We start from the raw sequence: 23,012 nt of genomic DNA, 5'->3' as shown, positions 1-23,012 counted from the left end.
CTGGCATAAAGCAATGTCTATTGCTGATACATGTGCAGAAATCTAAAATGCCTGTACTGTGAGTAAGCCAGCACATGCTCAGGTGCTGGTGGTAATAAAGATGCAACTAGCAAACTGCAGTGCAAGCTTATGTGTATGCACATGGCTTCTTAGTTTCTGCTGAAATCTGTCCTGTCACGTTCTAGTAGCTGCATCTGCAGCTGTTCACTGAAGCTCACGCATGTATGCTTATGTGCCCAGTACTTCTTGGATGTGAGTTACATCCTCATATTTGCTGTGTAGATTTATCTTAGACTATTCTAGTATTTAGAATCCGCTGTTTTGCTGAACCAAGACCTTTTGTTAAATGTGACCTGGATTTTTTTTTTTAACCTTGGTTTTTTTTTTCCTAATATTTAATACCTTACAGTTTTCTCACATACTCTTCGTAAGATTTGACTGCCTTTTAAATGTGACTTTTGCTTTTATACCAGCCTTATTTCTTTTGTGGAACCTTGTGTTTAGTCTGCCTTTGGTGCTATGTTTAAGACTAATGTTTGCAGTGGCAAACAGTTTGCTTCTGGCATTAGTTTGTAAGCTCCAGCTGGTGAATGAAAGTAATTGCTCCAGCTCCATTTCAGACCACGCAGAACAATTTATTTAGAGCATGCATTGCAGCCCCACCCACTTCCTCCTCACTAATAGATCAGAATTCAAGCTAAGTTAACAGTACTAGAATGAACGACTGTGCTTGTCCCCCATAGGTGTTTTTTTCTTAATAAATGAGCATGACATTTACATTTCTACCTTACTGTCTGGAGATTACACCATTGAAGATAAATGCAACTAAGAGCAGTGAGCAGAACAGCACTGTCTTTCTACAAGATAACTGTTATCCCTCCAAAGAATGTGTGGTGACTAGCCAGGCAGCAAGCAAATGCAGTTCCGTACACCTGTATGCCAGATGTTGCACAGCTGTGCACATACTGCTGTTGCTGAGCTGATAGTGAGTGCTGTGGGACAATTGAGTTGGGAAAAGTATGTGTCTTTTTCTCATGGGATGGGCTGAAATGACAGTGAAGGAAACAGCTGCCAATGGGAGGAATTGCACAGCGCAGTCTAGAAGTGAACCTTTTGGCAGTGTTTGTGTGGGGGATATCTCTGACATTGAGAGTGAGGAAGGTCTCCTCTGGCAACTCCAGGGCTGTGGTATTTTCCATGGAACCTCTGTGTAGTGAAATTCAAGTGGGATTTGCTGAGATTTGATTTGGTGAGATGTAGGTATAGGTGAACAAAGCTAAGAAGTCCTATCATTTTTAAAGACAGCTGGATCCATCTGGATATTGCAAAACCTTTAAAATCTTCTGATTATTGAACTGTTTTTTCCTTACATGGGCCTCTTTATTTCTTAGTTCTTTATCTGCAGGCTGTTTGACTGTTGTATCACCACAATCCAAGTATATTTTCCTTCCTTATGATTCCCATAATCGTCCTTCTCCTTTATGGAATATTTTAAAGCATTGTTTTGAAGCTTGTGATATTTTGTGAGGAAGTGGGTTGTTTTTCTATCATATAATCTTGTATTTATTCAGCAATAACACACTGCTTTGTATGTCAAAATGGAAGTCCCAGGAACCGATACATGGTGTTTCTGGCCAAATCTCAGTGCAGTAGCAGCTGGATTCTGTGTCACGTCTTTAAAGGGAGGAAGGGGAATATCACACTGCTCTGGGAAGGGGTCCAAGATATTAGAAAGCAGGCAGGCATGTGTGCCTTCATGGGGAGAACAAGGGAAGGAGAGTGGCCCTGGAGGTCTGCATAGAAATAGGCATATTTGGGTGCTTCCAAAGCCAAGTCAAATTTTGGATTTGTACCCAAGTCACTGACACAAAGATTTTAAGGCTTTCTAGAATCTTCTTCTAAGGTGGTGGTTACTGGAATTTGGTTACTTGTGACCTCTCAGTCCAGAAATAAAGTTAGGTTTTCACTTCTTGGGTTTGCAGCCTATGGAGCTAGGCTAGAAAGATACAGTGTTGCATGGTGAAAAAGTAGATCATAGTTGATATGTATATATATATATATATATATCTTTGTACTTTGGAACTGAAGGAAAATTGTGTAAAAAAATGTCACTATAACTCAGCATGAGAGGCCGCAGTGTTTTGAAAGGAGATTTCTGAAATCTTTTCTCTAAAATATCTCCAAAGCTCTGCCCATCTGAACAAGTAGCTGTAGTTGTTGTGTCCTAAGACTCTGTAGGTTGCTTATGTGCTTTGCATCCATTCCATTATGCTGAGCTGTGCCATGTCTACATGGAACATAATTAACAAGAGAGCAGCAGCCCTGGACCAATGTTCAGCTGAGAATTGTTGGTCTTCCCCTAGAATATGAGCTGTGCTGCTCTCTGAAGGCATGCTCTCTGCCTCTACTGTGTGGATATTTCTGCTTTCACATAATGCAGTGAAACTCATTTATTTTCTGTCTCAGTAGTAATATACTTTTAGTGGAGGGCTTTTTTCCCATGATTGTTTCCTGGGATAATAGATCTTCCTGCACTTTGGCAAAGATATTCCTTAATATAAACAGCTTCATCAGCTGTTATTAGTTTCATATGACTGGTCTTTGAAACACGCAGTGTTATTGAAAGCTGTAAAATTTGTGTTAGCTGTTTTCCTCCATTGTGATCCAAACAATCTCAGTAGTGCCTCAGTGAGCTTGGTCATATACATTTATTGCTGATTACCCACAGTGAACCAACAAGCTGCAACTGTGAGACTATGGCTCAGATGAGCTGCTTTGCTTATAGCTGGAGTGGTTCAGGGAGAAAACAGCTGTCAAATAAGTGCTAACTTTAATAACAATTGCTTTGTATGTAAGTGTTTTAATTTTTTAATAATTGTTACTTTCAGTAACTTGTTTTTAGTAATATTAAGTTACTCAGTAACTTAATCATCTTTTTCACTCAAATAGATCAAATGTTGATAGTTGGTGTTGCTTCATTGTGAAGTAGGAGACTTCCTGTGGTAAAGTGCAGTGTGGTACTAATAACAACCAATGAACTAGTGTGAACTGCACTAATACCATCTGATTTCATGAATCTTTAGGTCATAGGATACTTGAGAGAAGGTTAATTGGTTGTTTACAACATAACTGTAAGGTACTGTTGTTAAACGTATCATTGCATTCTCAACGTCTTGAAACAACCACTATGGAGGTTTTTGCTGCCTGCTCTCAGCACTCTAGAGCTCCTCATGCCCCAGAGCACCAGGCATGGTTCTTGCCTTTGGCTGAGCAAGGATACGTCGATTTTTGGCTGGCCCTCCAGGTGTCAGACTGCTAAACGGTGCTTGTCTGAAATACAGGAGCAGCTGTAATTGGTTTGGCACATTTATGTGCCATATTAATTTCTTCTTGTTTGTACAGACCATATGAAGAGCTTGACAAATAAGAGCAGCATGAAAGCTGTCATTTATTTTATTTTATTTTTTATTTTTTCCATTTCATTCTGCAAAGAGGCCTTTCTCATTTCTTGAGAGGCCAAGTGCCAGAGGGGCAGTCCAGCTTTCCCAAATGCTGTGTTGGGCACGTCCTTGCTGTAAGGCTACTGCAAATGCAGACCACGTGCAGCATTCTTGGTGCTAACTGCAGTCTCATCCAATGTTTCCTTCTAAAAGACAAAGTGCTGCATTTTATATTAGAGAAAAAGCTTTGAGCTGTTTGGCTGCCTCCCCAAGCTCAATTTACAGCACTAGAACCTACAGGTGGAGCATGCATGAGCCCTGCGACACATGCTGCAGCCAACAGACGCAAGAAGCCAGAAGTGACATAGCTGTGTCACCTCAGCTTGTCACTCATTGCTCTGCCTTTGGATAGCTGACAGCATATGGAACAAACAACAACAAAACCTAAAGCTCTCATATAAAACCAGTTATAACTGGAGATCTTAAATGTACAAGGGGAAAACTCGGTCGGAAATTTTGAGTAATGGAATCTGAATTACAGTACAATTGTTCTTAAATAGCTTACTTTTGATGAGAAAACCTTTACTTCACAGACACTCAGCACATGTGAATAAATACCCATGTGTGGGCCTACCTATCCGTCTACCCACACAGCTAGTAGCAACAGGGTGCAATTAAGAATGTCTCATTTCTGGATCTGTATTCTCAGGATAAATTAAGTCATTCAAATCAGATTTTAGAAACATTCACAACTTCTTTATGTTGTCAAGAAAATAATTGTTTTGACTACAAAAATAGAAAACTAGTGAATGTTCATGGGGAGAAAATTTCTTTACATGTTCACAAATTCATTTTGACTTGGCAAATAAATTTGTCATACTTTGTAATGGGTGCCTTCCTAGCTATTAGGATGCCTTTCCTCCCCTCCCCTCCCACTCTGACATATTGAGTGTGCTGCATAGAATCAAATACAAAAGTTGCATCGATGCAAACCACATTGTTTGAGGATTTTCGTATCTGTTATGGAAAACAAAACCCTCTGAATAGTACAAGAGTTAATTCCCTCTTGCAGTGTTGTACTTTTTTTTTTTTTTTTTTCTGAATTATTTAGCTTCCCTCTTGTCTCGTTTGGAAATCAACAGCTGTTTCATACTGCACTCCCTTTGCAACAAGCATTTTTAACGCCTCCTTCACCAGCATTTTGATGGATGCAGAGGAGACTTACCAGCATTTGCTGCTTCCTTCTCACTGCTCCATCAGGAACTTGATGTATGTCATCTGAGTGGTGCTGGTCTGTGTTGTCAAAAGACTAATTTAATTGATTTTCATTAACTGCTCCTTGATTGAATTTTTGAAAGACAGATACAATTACAGGAACAGCACAGGAAGAGCATAGGAGGAATGTCTGGCACTGTATACAAATAGATGCATTACTTCAAATATTCTCCTGCTGGTGAACAGGGACATGTACTCTGTAAGAGATTAATATGTAAGAGAGGTAAAGATAGTGCAATACTGAAGGTTACTGAAGTGGTCTAAGAGGGAAGTGAAGGGGAAGAAAAGGGGCAAACCTGTGCCTTGTGCTGGTTGAGAAAGGCCACCTGCACAAGCACCCATGCTGCTGGCAGAAATCTGTCATAAGAACAGATTTTTTCACCAATCATTTTTTTCAACTATCGTTTCAAATTGATTCCCCTTTTTCCTGATGCTTTATATTTGCTGTACAAAATGGGCAACACTGGGACACCCTCTTTGCTCCCTCGTCAAAAAAAAGGAATGGGGGAATTGGGAAAATTGGTGAACATGTACACAAATGCCCTCCATATGCATGAACGTGTGTCATGCTGAAATGACATAAAATGAAAGCAGAATGGCGGTTCTAGTACATCTAAGCATGAGCATTCTTATTGCAGGGTAAAGAGGGTTTTATGTGGCTAACCCAAATCCACTCTGAAGTGTTAGCCAAGCCTCTGTGTGCCATGCAGCTAGAAAACAGTTGATATGCTTTAAGGCGATGTTAGGAAAAGAAATAGTAACTTTTCTTTAGTTATATCGAATGGATCATTTAATTAAATATATGTTCTGAATTTTTTTCCTGGATATAAAAGCCATGGTGATCGAGAAATGTGCTTTCTTATAATTTCCAGAACAGTTTTAAGAAAAACAACAAACCATATGCAAGGTGAATCCCAGCTAATTGCAGTGCCTAGTGGTTGCATGGGTACCATTTTCCAGGGATGTATTCATAAAAGCTCAGTTTGAAGGGGATAAAGTCATCTTCATTTTATAGGACAATTAAAAGCTTCTGTTTTGATGCCGCCTGGTGTTTTCTCTGGATTGGATTCAGAACCAAATACATACTGCAGAGGAAATTTTGGCATTACAGCTCACTGCTGGTGTTCTCCTGCAGAGCTTGCAGTACTCTCCCAGATGGGAAAGTGATTTACAGGGCAGACTATTTTTTAATAGGATTGTGTCCTAGCTAAACATTCTTCTGCTTATCACTGCAGGTACATGGAGCACTGGCTGGTTTTGGAGACTTTCCACTTTATAAAGTACAAAGTTACATTAATATTTTCTGACACTTGAGTAAGAAAAATTCTTGCCTTTTCCCCAATTCAAAACAACTGACCGCCTTTTTATTCTTTCCAGACGCGTATTTAATATCAGGCCCAAAGGTAGTGCAGTGTGAGATTTAGAATTCTGACAGACATGTATCTGCAAATGAAAGTCATGTTACTGAAGCGTGGCTGCCCTGCTGCTCTGTGGGACGGTGGTGCCCTGCGTGCAGGGATGTGAGATCTGCTGTGCATCAGCTCCAGGCACTTAGAGCTTGCTATGTGGTGTTTTGTAGGTAGGCCTGATACTTTCCAGGTGCCTTATATCACTCCAACAAAAATGCAGTTGTACAGAAGCTGGCTGGGAAGGGACTGAGGTACTTGGGCAGCAGAGGGACTGTAAGTCTGAATGATCTATGCAGTAGTCAAACTGAAATGAGAGGAAACAAGTAAGTGGAATGTCACAGAGCAGCTCCTGGGTTGCTTGGATGTCCCCTGCATATGCTGTCAGTTTCCTTTCTCTCTCATAGAATCTTTCCTTTTTAATAATAGACTTAATGAGGGTATAATGGATCTCTCTGCAGCACCTACTAGATGCCAGCTTTCCCCTATACAGCATTCATCTGTAAAAGCAATTAGAGAAGACAGCTGCTCCCAGAAATGACATCCTGACCTGTACTGGCTTTTTCAGCGCTCTGCCAGGCTTTTTGCCCTCCCCGCTAGTCCCAGAAGATACATCAAAAAGTAAAGATTCTTCATCATGTGGCACTGCAGCTGACTTGCAGAAACTCTGAAGTTACTGCATACCTGGAGAAGCAATGCCAGACTTGAGAAAGAGGAAACTTACAAAATAGTATTTGTTAGGCTTATGCAATCCAAACTACTTCTGTGTTATAACCTGGGTCTCATAAAATGAAAATTCAAGGGAAGCATCTATTTCAACTAAAATTTTAATTTGTGGGTAAGGAGCCTGACAAGCAGAAGAATATTACAGAGACGGTAATGCAGCAATCCATAAATGTTTAGGTATTTTCTTCTGAAAATAGGGTATTGAAGTTGGTTTTAAATACTAAGTTGCACACAGTGTGATGCGAGGTATTTTTTATAGGCTTGCTAATTTGAAATGTGTGCTCAAAGCTAATTGCTATTATCTGACCTCAACTGTTATTCCTATATTGGTTTAGTAACAGGTTTGTATTCTTTGACTTTTTTTTTTTTTTTTTCTTTTCCCTCTCTGTTCATTAAAGCTTTTTAGATCATTCTCAGTCTTTAACACAGAAAAAGTTTTAGGACTCTCAACACATTAACTTGTTTCTAATACTTGAAATAATGATAAAGCCCAGAATTGTTAAGTTGCTGTGTTCACATTTGATTTACATCTGATGTCTTGTGTGTTTCACAGACTTGTACTTATACCTGTATTATATCCCTGTGCTGTTACAGAGGCTGTAGAGGTTATCTGAAGCTGTGTTCTTACTGCCTGGGAACCATTTTTTCTTTGAAGTATTTCTGTGATTGTGTGAGAAGTTGCCAGGCATCTGTATTAATACCTCTATAAAAGAAGGAAATACTTTCTCTCATGTGATTAAAATGTGGAAGTCGTTAACACGGGAAAAGTCACTAAGGCCAAGAATTTAACAAGATTTATAAAAGGATGTAGCCATCAACAAGATGCAGGGCTGTAATTAATATAAGTAAGTAATTTGGAGAAAGTACTGAGTGTGGCGTTCCAGGGTTTGAGCATTCCTGGTACCAGCTCCCACTGTTGCTTTGTCAAGTTTCTGTAGCTTTAGCTTTTCTCTTAAAAATCATCTGGCACAGCCTCTGCTGGAGACAAATGCCTGGGAGATACACACTGCTCTGGTCTGATAAAGCATGTTCCCTGCCTGCCTTTGGTTGATTTAAAGAGTGTAACTTCTGTACTAATAGCTCTCCGAGGTTCTGTGCATGCACGGCATGCTGCTGCTCCATGCAACTGTAATGCAGGGCACTGGGAGATTTTGCTAGACTAGATCGAATGAATATAAAAGAGGATGTTTCACTAACAAATGCAGCAAAGAAGATACTGATATTTCTCACTTTCTTCAGCCTTTGATGGCTTTTTCCCATTCCCGTGTTTCCTAGTAGTGTCTGGGAAAGTCTGAATGGGGCAGGTGTAAGCACCCAGCTGCAGCAAAGCAGCAAGAGCACAGAGGAGTAAAACCATTTTTGTATGTGCTAGAGAGAGATGTAATGCTGTTGGTAGAGTCAGATTTGCCTGTCAGAGACCTTGCACAATCCCTGTTAAAAGTGCAGTCCTGATCCTGTCTGTAGTAAAGAGCATCGGTGCCACTACGTTGGACATAATGCAGTGAACAAACATCAAAACCAGAGGCTTTGCAGGTAATCTGTCCAGACAGTACAGAGGCAAAGTAAAGCAGAGTTTTCCCACTAATAAACCACAACAGTTCACCAAAGACTTTGCCTAGGTGGGTGGGCAGTCACATGCTGCTGGGCATCGCTGCTCTGCAGCCACCACTGTGGGGCACTGGGAAGGATGAGGGGAGCTGAGGGCTGGTGGATGTGCTGAGGGCTGCACTGACTGTGAAGAGCTTCTTTGCCAAGAATAAGAGTTCATTACCAGCTGGCCTTGTTTTGATTAGGAGCAGCCTGGGGCTATACCGTGAGAGTAAATAAAGCTTATGGTCTTGTGTGCCTCTCTGTTCACTTTGGCATCACAGAGATGATATTCCCACTTGTTTTTAATTTCCGTGTTATCATTTTATGTTAGATTTTTTATGATTTACCCTGTGTGTACACAAATGGACTCTCACTTCTTTGATGGTGTATTTTCTATGCACTTTCAAATGCACAAGAAAATGTTCCCATAGATCATCCGTCACTAGATGTTAGGCAAGAGAGTTCTGTTAACTCATTCCATGTTGGCTGCAGAAATTTATTACTACCCAGTCCTTCTTTGTCCTTTCACATACTGATTTGGGAATAAAACTTAATGCCCGCCGCAAAACATGTTTGGAGGTTGGTTTGTTTTTCAGACTGATAAAGATGCATTTCCAAATATGATTGATTTTACTCAGTCTAACAACATTTTTGTTATTTATGTGATTACGTTACTATCCTTTGTTTTATTGCAGAAATGATGAAAAATTGCAAGTTCATACTGAGTACTTCAGGGCAAAGTGTGAAAAATAGAAGAATTTTTATTTCATTGGAAATACCGATGCAAAGATTTCATTATTATAATGGAGATATTTCATGGAGAGTAACTATTTGGCATAGTAATTTTTGAGTTTTGGTTATATGAGATCAAGATGAGAATCAGATTTGCCTTCATCAAGTTCCATTCTCCTGGCATCACCTCAGCTCCTTCTCTAACTTTTGGCAAAGTGTTTAACCTTTTCTGTCTTTTATCTCACTCGCCTTTTAAAATGGAGGTTTTATTTCATGTATTTCCCAGGTGTATTGCATTTGTTTTAAAGTACTTGAGAAGTGTTATCTTTATTAAGATACAGATCTCTATTAGATACAAGTACAAGGATTTGTAGGATTAACAGTTAACAAATTTTTTTCTGGTTTCTTTTGAAAATTAAATCTGTGTCACAGCATATTAGCTCATGGTGTAAGTTCAGTGAATGGAAATTCAAGTTTTAGTATTCCTTAGAGAAATTTTGAAAATCATTATTACAAAGAGAGAGTTAAGTTGCACATTTGTCTTTTTTATTATTACTATTTCTACTTTCTTCTTACAGCTGTTATTGCAGGAAAGTTCAGGAAAGTTGTTCTGAAGGCACTGGTGCACCACCTGTGTGTTCCTTCCTTCTTGAAACTAAACCCAAAATTATGAAAATAAGATTTGTTTGTTTGTTTTTACCTTTTATATCACAGTAGCAAGTGCCTCACTGAAATTATAGATCTGTTTTTATACCTAAAGTTAATGACATAAGACTAAAGGAAAATTGGGTGCATTCATTCTGGTTGTGGTTTCATTGCTACTCTTGATCATGCTTCCTTCTTTATCACGTTATCCACAGTATTTTGATCAGAGTTTTTCAAAGCATTTGTGTGATCCTGTCTTTCAGCAGCAGTGTTCTAGGTTCTTCAAACTTTGCTTCCCTTAGCATTGTTTTGGAAACTTCTTAAAATAGCGAGTGGCCAACTGCAGGGCAAAAATTGCTAGTTCATTTTTCTTTTTTCCAAGGAGAATCTCTTTGCATTCTGCTATGATTGTGGGGGATACATAGTACAGAGTGTTAGATACTGCAAAAGGTCTACAATGCACTTCTGAGTGATGTTCTTCCTTAGTATGACTTAACTGGGAAGGGTAAAGTTTGTTGCGTGCAGAGCTCATTCTTGCTTTGCATTGTCTCTTGGTGTCACCATCTTCAGTTCCTAGGCTACAGTTAAACCCTGTATTTTCCTGTGTCAGCGTGTCAGACTTGCACAGGAAGTCATCTGTGAAAGTTAGGAATCTTCTAAACAAAATGGCAAAGTGAAGATCAAGAGCACAAAATGATGCTTGCTCCCAGGGTTTGGGTGATGGCCCTCAAGTGATCCAAAATAAAGAAGTTTCAGAGGAAGTGAAGGGTGCCCAGTCCCTGAGCAAAAGCAAGGCTCCTGGGATGTGGCCCACCTTCTTCCCAAAAACCACAAGCAGAAAGAACCTGAGCTGCTTGTGCAATTGATCACCTCCTGGCCACCAGGAGACCCAAGCACTGGACAAAGCAGGAGGATGGTGTATCCCTGAACATCAGATGATCTGGACATTCGTGTTTCTGAAGCAGTACATGAGAGGAGCACCCCTCCATGACATACTCTCTAGATTTATTCCTTCAGAGCACTGTCTGATATGCTGGCTGCATGTCAGGAGTGGGAGCAGCTCTGGGAGCCTCTGACCTCGGGTGTGAGCTGGAGTGCAGGATTTCTTCTGAGCAAGGAGGTGATTTTGTACAAGAGGCAGTGAGTTTGAGTCTTCTGCCAGGGATTCAAACAAAAGCCTCGGAGGGGGTGAGATTCAGGATGCAAACCTTGGCCAATGGAGCAATTACAACTGGAAAGGGTTTTGAGCAGGCTGGGATGGAGTGCAGGGTGTTCTGGACTGACTTACCTGTTATTTGTAATACTTTTTTTCTCTCTAGCTGTATCTCCTCTGGTGGTGGTTGTTTTTTGTTGTTGTGGCTTGTTTGACTGTTGTTTTGGTTTGTTTTTTGGTGGGGTTTTTTTTTGGTTGTTGTTTTTTGTTGTTTATTTGTTTTGGTTTTGTTTTTTTGTTTTATAGCTTTCAGTTTTCAGCATTCTGTTTATCCACTGAATTATCTTGGTACAGAGAAATGCACTGTGTGAGAAATGCCTGTGGAATATCCTACCACTTTGTGAATAGTCCAAACAAATAATACATTGAACATTTGGCCTATCTAACATTCAACCTCAGAGAGATGCATTTTTTGAGAAAAACTTAAAATATTTATACTATTTTGCTGTTATCGGGGGGATCATTTTCTTTTGTTTCAAATTCTGGTTTATACACTCTGAGGTGAAAATGTTTGAGTTGAGACAATTCTGCTAGGAGAAACTACTGTCATGTATGTGAGTCACAAATGTTTTACTTAAGGGAGGAAATCTGCTCATTCTCTTGCAGATTACATCTGTGCCTAAGTATTTTATTTAACAACTAACAAAATGCCTCTTCTGAGTCTTTGGTGCCTCAGTGCATCACTAGCAGCAACATCTGAGTTTCAGCAGTATTACAGGGACCCATTTGCAAAGAACTTGGCCAACCAAGTACTGGCTGATTGCTGATGTACCCTGGCTGATTCCTGATGTACCCTGTGCAGCTGTCTCAAAAACTGTACTGGACAGATGTAGACTGTTGTGTGTTTTATTTCTTCATGGTGCCCAGGAGACTGCTTTCAGTCAGACTATTTCCATTCAAGATGACTAAATTGGGTCCTGGAAATCCTCTTGAGAACATTACAGGGCACAAGCTGCTCCCACCTTGCTTGAGCACCTGGCAACAAGGTCAGTTAGGATTGCATACTCAGCATTTGGTACTTGTGTAACTTCATCCAGATGCTGATGGCAGAGCAATGTCTGTGCATTTTGTTGTTGTAAATACTTTCACAAAATAGGAAAATTGCCAAGAATGTGCAAACATTAATGTAAGAGAAAATCATAATAGAAAAATTGATGCCAGATGGACTTCTGCACCTGATATCATCCAGCATGCCAGTAAGACAAAGATGTTTCTTGCAAGTAATGCTGCAGCATATGTTGGAGTAGGATCATCATCCTTTCAAACACTATTTTGGGCATTTTGAAAGCAGACAATGTGCTGAGTTTCAAAGGGTGATTACTGTTTTACTTTACAACAAGGTTCCTTTTTTGTTTAAAGATTTCCGGAGGCGAAATAGAAGCTTCACTCTCCCTACCTTCTCTGGCCATCATCAACTTCAGCAAATTTTCATTAAAACTTCAGTAAATCTTGTATTTCTTTCTTAAAGTAAACTAAACAGTGCTGTTCTCTCTGTATTATTCCTTTCCTTCATTTTCCTGTTAAATTTTTTCCTTCCATAATTCCAAATGTCAGCTGCTTTCTGATGCCTGGCAAATTGGGAGAAATTTTCAGGTTCTGTGTAACTAGCCGGTTTGATCATTTGATCTTGGAGTTATTTGGAATATAGTACCTGATTTTTCTGCACTAGCATCCTTGTTTGATGCACACTGAAAATCTCTGTGCAATGCAGGACAGTTTAATTTGAAGACTGGTGAACAAATTTCTGGTGGCGATTCCACTGCTGAAATGGCTCCTTATTGAAACCCTCAAGTGGAGATCCTTCATGCCACACCTCAAGATTCCAACAAATTCTAGTGTGCTGAAAACAATGCTTGTAGGTTTACAGTGCTATTTATAAATCTCTTGAGTTTCCTCTTGTATTGTTTCTTGCTGAGGGAGTGTGGAGCATGCAATTCATCCCATCAGATTTTATTGAGAAGTTATCTGCAGTCATGTGTCTGCTAGATTCTCTGCAGAAACATCTGTTTTCTTCACTATTTCAAGTTTCAAATGGTTGCAGATTGTCTCCTAACTTAGTTAACAAAAGATTACAATTAGATAATATGAATTACTTGCATTTCTTGCCAAATGTACCCATAAGCCACAGAACAGAGAGGCTTCCTCAATAAATTGTCCATTGATTTTTTGGTATCTTCTAGTCATCTGTTTTGCCTACTTTGTGTAAATACAGATTCCTCTGGAACTTTGTTGTTGTTCTTTGTTTCTTTTTTTTTTTTTCCTGCTTAGAAATCATGCTGTACCTGCAAATCAGCCCTGTCTTGTCTTACAGCTGAAAAAAACACTAAATGAGTTGGATGTAGTTCTCAGAACGTCTGTTTTGCAAATCATGCCATTGTGCTAACTCTAAGGTTAAGGTGATCTCAGGTTGTATAAGGATTTTTTAAAATAAATACATATTTGTACGTATGTGTATATGTACACTCAAAATAAAAGGCAGGATCTGTCAACCTCTGATAGGAGTTCAATTAAAAAAAAAAAAACAAAACAAAAAACAGAGAGAGAAATGAAGGCAGATATTTCCTCTTGGGACTATGGCAAACTTGGCTGGCAGAGCCTTAGGGCTTGATGGTAATTGATATGTGAATCTGATGGCCAAATGAAATTACAAGTGAACATGTAACTGTAATTGAAATGGAACTCCAATGACAATCAGCTTAGCGAGTCATCCAGTGACTGAAGGTATGTTCTGGAGAGGATGTGGAGCAGCACTTTCTTATGGCTTCCTTGTAATTATGTGGCACCTTCCTTTGCTAAGCTCCATTTTTTTTGTTCTGTTTAGTCATGCAAGCACACTTGCAGATTGTAAATGCTTATTCTAAATGACTATAGCCTATAACAGGCTTTTTGAACTAAAGTCGTATTTTATTTTCTACGAGCTGGACGTTTCCAGGAGCATAAATGGTCTTCAGGATGGCTGCTTGTGAGACTTGCTGTTTTTATCTCCAAAACATAAAGTGACATAATAAGAAATAAGCATTTGTATTTTTCATATTGTCTTTCTGAAGGTGATTTGATCTGATGGATGTGTAGACAGCTGCAGAGTTTGTAAAGAAAATTATTGATTCCAGTACAAAAAACAGAGTTCCTATTAATTTCTTCATGATATATTTTGGGCAGCAGCTGGATGAATTCTTCGTAAAACTTTCTATTGTCTTCCCTGCGTAAAACATTCATCTGAATTCCATAAAGTTTTAACACACAAAGCTTATGCCTCATATATTCCTTCTCCCAAGGGAAGTGTAATAACAACAGTTTTGGTCAAATTGAGTTTTGATTATTTTGGCTACCTACATTGAGTTTGTGGTATGCTCAGGATAATGTGGTCTTGTTCACTACTTCTTATCCTGTTTTTCTTTACAGCCTCACTGTATGATGTTGAGTAGCTATCAAACTATAACCAAGACAGCATTATATTAGAATGGAGATTTGTGCTGATCTCAACACAGAGCATAGAAGTTATACATTGTATGGGATGCCCAGCAAGATACTGTATGGCTGTACGTTTCTGTTTTGGTTGTTGTGGTTTTTTTGTTTTGTTTTGTGCTGTACATAGTTGCTAATTACCAAAGTGAGCTATGTTTTTGGCATGTTTTCTCTTTCACTGTTCTTTCTCATTCTTGCCGGATTTAAGAATGAAGTAATTTTAGTGTGTGTAGTTCTCAGGAAATTTTAGAGGTGCAGAAGCACTCTGCTGGATGTTGTGCAGGTACAACACATGCTTCAGCTGCAGTTTGGTATCCCTATGCACAAAACTGAGACTGTAGTCACTTAGCGTAGGGAGAGGAATGGATGCTTCTGGGTCATGATACATGCTGAGGTTAAGGCTGGCCTGTGAAATACCATAGCACATTGATGCCTTCCTTCAGCACTGTGGAAGGCAGAGCAGAGCAAGAGAATCGATTTGAGTCTGCACCCATGTGGAAAGCCAGCCAGATGAAGCCTCATTCAGCTTTGCAGTCTGCTGAGACTTTTTTGCTTCCTTGCTTTTTTGGCTGCAGAAAGAAATGGAGTGCTGGTGAGGAAAAAAGTGGTAGTAATATTCTCAGTCAGCCAGCCATCTCTTGCTGTTGACCTTGAACTAATGAAAAAGGGATAGATTCTGCTCCCTGTTCCCTCTCTGTCCAGATAATGAGAGTGGAGAGACATAATCATAAATCGGCATTGCTTTGCCTGTTTGAAAGTCTGGACAATGGGGAATATCACAGGACGTGTTTTATTTTTACCCTACAGTTCACATAGGCATTTGTCCCAGAATGTTTCTGCTCTGTTTTTTTGCCTTGTGCTTCATTTCATGCAGCAGTAATTCTAATTCAGATGAACTCGCTCCCATTTGTTGACTTAAACTTTCAATATGAGAACAGTTGTACTCCCTGATCTGGTAATAAACTGTTTTGATATTCACATTTTATAGATGCAATACTTTCACTGTATGCAGTTCAACAGTAGTGTAACTCCACTCTGACTTTTCATGGGGGAAAAAAAAAAAACAGCAAGCATATATGTAAGATTTTTTTGCACACAATAACAAGGAAAAACTCCATTAACTTATTCCTGTTTTTATTGTGCAGGGAAATTGAAATGAAGACTGGCCAAGCTTGTAGATTTATTTTTGAAAAGAATAATTTAAGAATAAAAATAAAAACAAAGGAACATGGAATGTGGGAGTTCACTTCCAAATGTAGGTGTAGATGTAGAACTGCCCTACGCAGAGTAACTAGAAAGTTGTCTTTTGCAATGTACTCATTCCCATCCCAGGAAAATATAACTCTTTAAAGCAGTTTCTTGTTAAGGGTTAGTTCAGAAATTGGACTGAGTCTGAGACAGAAAATAATTCAGTAACCTGAATAATGTACTAGTCCAATTGGTGTGGTCAACAGATAAACAATAGTGACAAGGTGTTTTAGTACTTAACCAAGATGCCAAGACAATGTCAGCCAATAAAATGATATCCTACAATCTGTGGAATGGTTTTAAGTGAATGCAAACAGACAGTTTTTTCTTTTAATCCTACTGTGTGCAATAACAAAAGCTCAGGAAGGGCTATATTTAAAAACAGAGGAAACGTACCGGGTCCAAAAGAAGAGCAGGTTGCATTGTTTCTCCTCAGATTTCAAGTAGGACAATGGCTGCGGTGGTACTACTTTCCTCCTTCCCAAAGGTGAAGTTAAGCTCTGAGAATGGCAGGACATTTCCCTGGAGAAAGCAGGGTTAAGGGGTGAGCAGGGCAGCACACAGAGATGTTCGTACTTGTGTTCCCATGATGGAAATGCTACACTTAGCATTCAGAACGAAGCTGAAATCTGTAGGAGACATGAACTGAATCACTGAATGTGCAGCAGAAGCAGTTGGCTTATACACGAATACATCGTCAGCCAAAGAAGGGACTGTAAATACAGCTCTCTGGAGCAAATGAGATAGCCATCATTTGTTTTCCCTCATTTGAGGCCTATTAGCCTGTTTCAGCTTGCCTCTATCCAGGAAAAACACTGCTGGGAGAACTGGTGAGGACTGTTGTAGGGAGCTGGCTGGCTGGCCATCTTAGCCGTGTTCCCTTTGCTAAGAGGTGAGGCTTCATCACTGTCCTGCTGCTGCCTGCCTGGGCCAGCGGTCTACTAGTGATCAGGTCATGTGGCAAGCAGGTTTGTTTCATCAGCTGACCAACTCTGGCCAGAAGAATGGGAGTATTTTCATCAGCTTGATGTGCTGAATGAGGTTGCTTTGCAGTAAGACAATTGTCAGAGCCAGCTCCCAGGGTGGATCATCCCGAGGGTGAAGCCTCTTCCTTCCAGCGGGTTTTAGCTCATGTCATGAGAACATACCTCAGTTTGTCCCTGTCAGTAGGTTATTGTGTCAAGAGTGGTTTCAGTATTCAGCCAGTGTGATTTGTTCCTGTACAGCCACAGTGGAAAGTTACATCCTGGGGCCAAATTAACCAACAACTTTAATTTTGGTCCACTGACTTACCCCAGTGTAGGTCCCTATGTTGGTCTTCAAAATCTAGAGTCTATTAAAGAAGCTTTAATGCATAAAGGTTCTTAACTAGCAAACAGAGGAGCTAATGCTGAACTTCAGGCTTGTTTCCAAAGATTACAATGTCTTTCATCTCTTTTGGTATTAATGTAGAGCCTAATATAGTATGGCCATCCTCTACCTTTGAGGTTAAGATACTGAATGGGTTTATGGAGTTCTTAAGCCCAAATGTATTTTTAGAATGCCTTGAATTAGTGGAAGCACGGTGAGATATTCCATGTATCTAACTATCATCTAAGGAAGAAGCAGGATGGGAAGCATGGTGGCTCAGATAGATCCAGACTAGTCCTGCCTTGATACTGCCCACAGTTTTGTCCTTTAACTTGTGCACATAGAAGCCTCTCTTGACTAAAGGGGCTGAAACAGAAGATGAAGAGGATTAACAAATAGGATAATTTGCTAAACCAACACTCAGACATCTTCTTCTTAAGGAGAAGGTAGGAGTGCTAAGGTGGGAAGCAGGGGTACCTCTGGTCTCAGGTGGTATAAGCTGTGGTGGGTCTGCACCTCAGGATTTCTGTGTCACTCCTCTATCTTTAATTGCTGCTAAAACATCAATTGTAGATAATTATATAAGTAGCGTGAGCAGGGTTTTATTTAACTGTGTAATTTAAGGCCGTGAGATTATTCATATTTAAAAATACAGAGATGCTGGTGTTTCATGCCAGATCAGGATCTTAATTATATATAGTTTGAGATAATTGGGTTGCTTTAGCTTCGTATCTACTGATTCTAACTACTAAATTAGCATTCAACTACAAGCCATGTATGTTTAGTTGAACTATTTTAATTTGTTCCTCACATTAAGTAATTGGTCATGAAAGTGTTGCAATTAATTCTGCTTCTGTATTCTGAAAAGGTCTGCAGCTCAGCACATTTACATAACCAGGTGAATTCAAGCAGTTACATCCTTGCTCTTTGCTGTATTAATTTCCTGCTATATATAAGTTGATGTGTTCCAGACAAATATGCTGAGAAACAAAGAAGTCCTAGTGCGTCGTCTTCATTTTCTTAAAGAGTTTAGTCTTATGCTTACTTTAATATACTAGCCTCCATTTTGTGGCTTTTATTTTCTCTTTCATGTGTTTTAGAAGCATATACTTAAAAATGAGTTGAAGAAGTACAGAGTTTGGCATTTTAAATCAAAACAAGAAATCTGAAGTTCGCATCTGTAGTTGAATTCACAGTGAACAATCTCACCATTTAATCTGAGTTTTACGTGGGTAGTGTGATCTACCTCTGTGCAGATACAGGATTGTAACTTAATTTCTTTGTTTCCACAGATGAGCACTATGCCAGGACTGCCCACAAGACCATGCTTCTATGACATTGATCTTGACCCCGTCACAGAGGAAGTGAAGGGATTGTTCTAATGCTGAGGTCCAAATTCAGGTTGGTCAGCAGCCATTATTTTCCTATTCCGGGAGGAATATTCCTATTTCCCTAATAGGAAAATTTCATATTGGGGGGAGGATGTTTGTCACTGGTACATATTTATATGTATGTTATATATTATTAGGAGTTTATCTAGGCCATAGTTTCACAGAGGACTTCACACATGGGTTTGGGAAAATGTTTCATAATGTGCCTTCTCATTTGCTGAGTGGTTGCTAGCATTTGTTCTGAGGTATTTTGGTGGTGTACATTGATAATGTCCTTGGATTTCCTGTCTCTGTCAGTTTGGAGTGAGAGGGAACTGGCTCTGGAATTATACCACTCTTGGCTATGGAGAAAAGTCTGTCTGAAGAATTTGTGTCCTGTTAGTCACCTAAAAAGAAACATCTAATTCATCTTTGATACTACTTTCATGTGGCAGTGTGTTTCTGTCATTACCTGGATATCAGGGGAGATGTTTTTCTGCTTTATCATGAGCTTTGTTTTGTTTTCTTTTTCACTTTTCTTCCTGATTGCTGTCTTCTCAAATGATAAAAAGCTTGTCAAGAATTCTGATCTGTCCTCAGGCTTCGCATTTTTCATGCTGGCTTCACTCCTTTTCCTTGAAAGCTGCTGTTTCCCCACAGTCTCCACCCTTCTCTAAGTACTTAATTCTCTTGGTGTTCCTTTTTAACTGTGTGTAGCATGTGTTCCTCACTTGAAAATCCAAACTGCTAAAATATTTAATGCTACTTCATTTTAACTTTGCACCATGCTGAATGTAGTAAGAGAGGATGAAACCCTAACTGATGCAAAACACCTTGCGATGGGACACTCCTATTACTTCTCTCTCTTACCCCAGTAAATCAGTCTGGAGAGTAAAAAATTCCTTTTTCACAGAATGACAGTACTGTCTTGTAACTGAGCTCTTAGGGCTGTGGTGGCACTTCAGGTCAGCTGCAGGTTTGAGGCGAATGTGCCCAGGTATTCGAGCAATCCTTGTTTACTCTAATTTGAGACAGCTTTCATTTTCTGTTTTTGGCTGTTGTTTGGAGGAGGGGAGAGGTTTGCACAGCCCAGGGAGAACACTGCTCAGATCAAATTAACCATTAGTTTGTCCATACTTGATCCTCACAGCATTCACATAACATCTGCTGAGAGCAGATTCTACCATTTCATGTGTACCAGTCAAGACAAGTAAAAGCCAATTAGCTTGAAAGTTAGACAGGACAGACAAGTAATTACCACCTGACATGCTGGTAGTGAGCAGTGCTTACGTGCACACAAACTGTCCCTGACTGTTCTGTTGCTGGCTAGTATTACGCTTACTGCTTCTTGACATGTATCTCATTTTTGTTACTGATGTGCATTACATGCCTAATGGCTTCTTACATACATATTGATTTATCATGTGTCAGTCGTGTCATTCATTACCTCTGAGTCATCTAAAATGACTATAGCATCCTAATGTAAAATCTATGTGCAGATTCACATAGCTTGCTTAATCGTGTGGTTACTGCATAGTCTTCCACAAATCCATCCACTCCATGGATTGGTGTGTTGTGGAAAGTGATCATAATTAAGCAGATTAAATGATTAAATACTCCATTTTGTGAATGTCTTTCATGTGAAGTAGTGCATGAAATGAAAATGTTAGCCGTGGCTTTTTAATCAGAAATGATGGTTTCCTAACTGTAAAAAGAAGTGCTAACCAAGTCACAAAAACTAGATAGGCAAAAAAAATGGTGCAGTTTCAACTGCAAATAAATAATTTTGATTTTGTTACAGCAGTGTTGGCGGCATCAGATAGATAGATGGACAATTCAGTAAGTTTAAGCCTTCTAAAGAAAAAATAGGCACATGTTCACCTGCATTCCTGTTTTATATGAATAAATGTCCTGCACTGAGAATATCGTAATACCCAGAGAGCACAATACAGGGCGGGCTCTATTCATTAATTATAAAATTTATCCAGTTCACGTGCTAGACTTGTACATCTGTTATTTTGAAGAAAGAGAGAAAGTACGTTCTCAGATATCTTTACTTCCAGTTTTCTTTAGAGGATCCTAGTATTGTTCTTTGCTTTCAAAATTTCACAGAAGCGAACCCATATTGTAGCTGATATTACGCTTCAGAGGATCCAATAATTTGTTTCTGCAGTGTCAGATTGAGGGATTTTTTTTTCTTCCACTCAATTTGAATTCTTTTCTTGGGGTTTTAGCATACAGTGTAAAATTTCTAGTTATAAGATACAGTACCAACCCATTAGAAATTATTTAAATCTTTAAGATGTGGCAATTGAAATGTATTTAGAGATTAGTGTCAGAGCTACAGATGTTTCTCTATAAATTCCTGAGAGCAGTTGTGTTAGTGTGCAGTTTGCATCCTCCTCTGCAAAGTTTACCTTCAAGGGACTTGTGAAAGAGTTACAGATAAACATTCCTGCTGTCAGGTGATGGCATGCTGCTCTCCTTGCACTGCCACACTGAATATCATCAGCCCCTCTGATTTTTCTCCACCTCTTCATAGTGTCATAGAAACAGATGACACTTGTCACCCAAAAAAGTTGCAGAATACCAGTCGTGAATATACTCTTCTATAAAGTCAAATGAGCAAGACCTTTGGCTCAGTGTTTTTCTGTTGACAGTTAGCAAATACATATATGATACGTAGGAGAAACATGCTCTATTTTCTTTTTTTTAAAAGAAATATTTGAATATCTGGAATAAACCTGAAAGAATCAGGGCAGTCCTTTGTCCCTGGCCATTGCCCTATTTATCCTATACTGCCTGGTGTATGCTAAGTGAAAAATCGAAATCGTTTCCTTGAGAGCCATCTGTAGATAGCTCCAGTCAGAATACAAATTACTTAGATGGAGGCAAGTCTGCCAGGAGGAAGAATTATTAAAAAATATTAGATATATATATTATTTGTACAAAGAGGGGAATTTATGAACCTGGCTCTGCAAAATCACAGTCCAGTCACTGCTAAGACCCTTGTGAGCTCTTAAGTTCCCTCTGGTGCAGTCAGCAGCAGCAGGTGCCGCTCCTACTGTGCCTCTGTTGATGAGGAAGGCAGCAGTTTTCTTCTGTTGGCACTGACTTAGTAAGGCTGTGGCTGCCCATAGGTGCAGAAATGTTTCTGCACTTGTCTCCTCTTCAAATTGTCAGAGCATCAGCACAATTGTGATACAGAATTCCAACCTCAGAGCTCTGTCTGCCAGCATCTGCGTGGTCATAAAGCTTGAGGGGGGGCACCAACACTGGTATCATGAAATTGGGAAATATATGTTGAATGTTTTCATCTTAATTCATCCAGATGTGGATAGGAGTCATTTGAATGCTTTTTCTTTGTGTCCATAAGAGCAATTCAATGAAACCAATAAACAGAGTTGCTTTATTGTTGTTCTGCAGTATTGCACTTCAGGGTGTCAGTTAGCAGCAGTTACTGTTATAATGTAGAGCTTGAAGTCCACATCATATGGGAATGGAGCTCAGATCTCTGTTTTCCTCCCAGCAGGGATATAGAGATCATAAATGGAAGGTGCGTGTGACATAAATAAGCGTTCCTGTTAATTATGATTTAGGCAAAAATATCCAATTTTGCTAAAATGCTGCAAGTACATTTAAGACTCTATTTCCATTTCTTTTCTTCTTTGAAGACTTCTTGTTTCAACTTACAACTTCATTGTCTTTCTCATTTCAGAAGTCTGGACATTAAGAACTGCAACTCCCCTATTTCCTGCAAATAAGAGACAAAAGTGAATTTGAAATATTCCTGTTATGTGTCTCTGGAAGAATGTCAAAATAAACCACAGAGCAAAAGTTTATTCTTTCTTCAAACTAGTTTTTAGGATGAAATATAACTGTAAGGTTGTTTTTGTTTGTTTATTTTTAAGAAAAAAAGGCAGGCTAAATGTTTCTCTCTGTAATGCAGAAAGCTGGGTCTTGTATTTGGTGCTGAATAAAATGACATCGAGAAAGTGGAATTTTTCTCTTTGGAGTTTTCATCTTTTCTCAAAGCAGTTAACAGAAGTATTTGGCTATCTAAAAACTTACGCAAACATGATTACTCTCTGTGACTGAGTCTGTTCCTCCCAGAAAAATACACTTTGGCTCCTGGCATTCAGGAGCAGAAGCTGCACACAGATTAACTTCACATTTTTGAGTTATCATCAAGTGTTGCTCTGGATTCATTTGGGCAAAAGCCAAGCTTCAAGCAAGGAAGATACTAAGTGGAGAAAGAACAGAGCATGTATTCTGTGAAGGGTTTTTAATATATAATTTGTTTCCTTGATGGGCAAAGATCTTTTGAAACACTTCAGCCATCGCTGTCTCGCATCCATAGGTCTCTGCGTATCTCTGAGGCTGTCCAGCTGGTGATGTGCTTGTTGTGGGGAAGCCGGTTGTGAATGCTGGTTGTTCAGGGAGGGCATTGCTCTGCCTGAAGCCCTGTTTTGCTTCTCTTCATGTCTAATGAAGCCTCCTGCTGTGCTGGCTCCCGACCAGCACTGTTGCTTGTGGCATTCAAGGCCCAGGA

The 23,012-nt window shown here is 39.4% G+C and overlaps 1 protein-coding gene across 1 annotated transcript in view; it reads left to right on the top strand.

The window, feature by feature from the left end:
* The window catches only part of MTHFD1L (methylenetetrahydrofolate dehydrogenase (NADP+ dependent) 1 like), a 137,676-nt gene extending 115,215 nt beyond the window's left edge, over window positions 1-22,461 (top strand). The window contains exons 27-28 of the mRNA XM_042830482.1: window positions 18,383-18,491; window positions 22,179-22,461. Of these exons, the coding sequence (XP_042686416.1) occupies window positions 18,383-18,472 (90 nt within the window). The 3' untranslated portion in view covers window positions 18,473-18,491; window positions 22,179-22,461. The remainder of the gene's footprint in view (window positions 1-18,382; window positions 18,492-22,178) is intronic.
* Window positions 22,462-23,012: the final 551 nt, after the last annotated feature.

This window comes from Centrocercus urophasianus, unplaced genomic scaffold (assembly GCF_019232065.1).
Source record: "Centrocercus urophasianus isolate 14NV4802_14NV808 unplaced genomic scaffold, USGS_Curo_1.0 seq_10, whole genome shotgun sequence".
NCBI classification, from domain to species: domain Eukaryota; kingdom Metazoa; phylum Chordata; class Aves; order Galliformes; family Phasianidae; genus Centrocercus; species Centrocercus urophasianus.
Note: the sequence above shows the minus strand (reverse complement) of the source record. Positions and strands in the feature narration are given on the sequence as shown.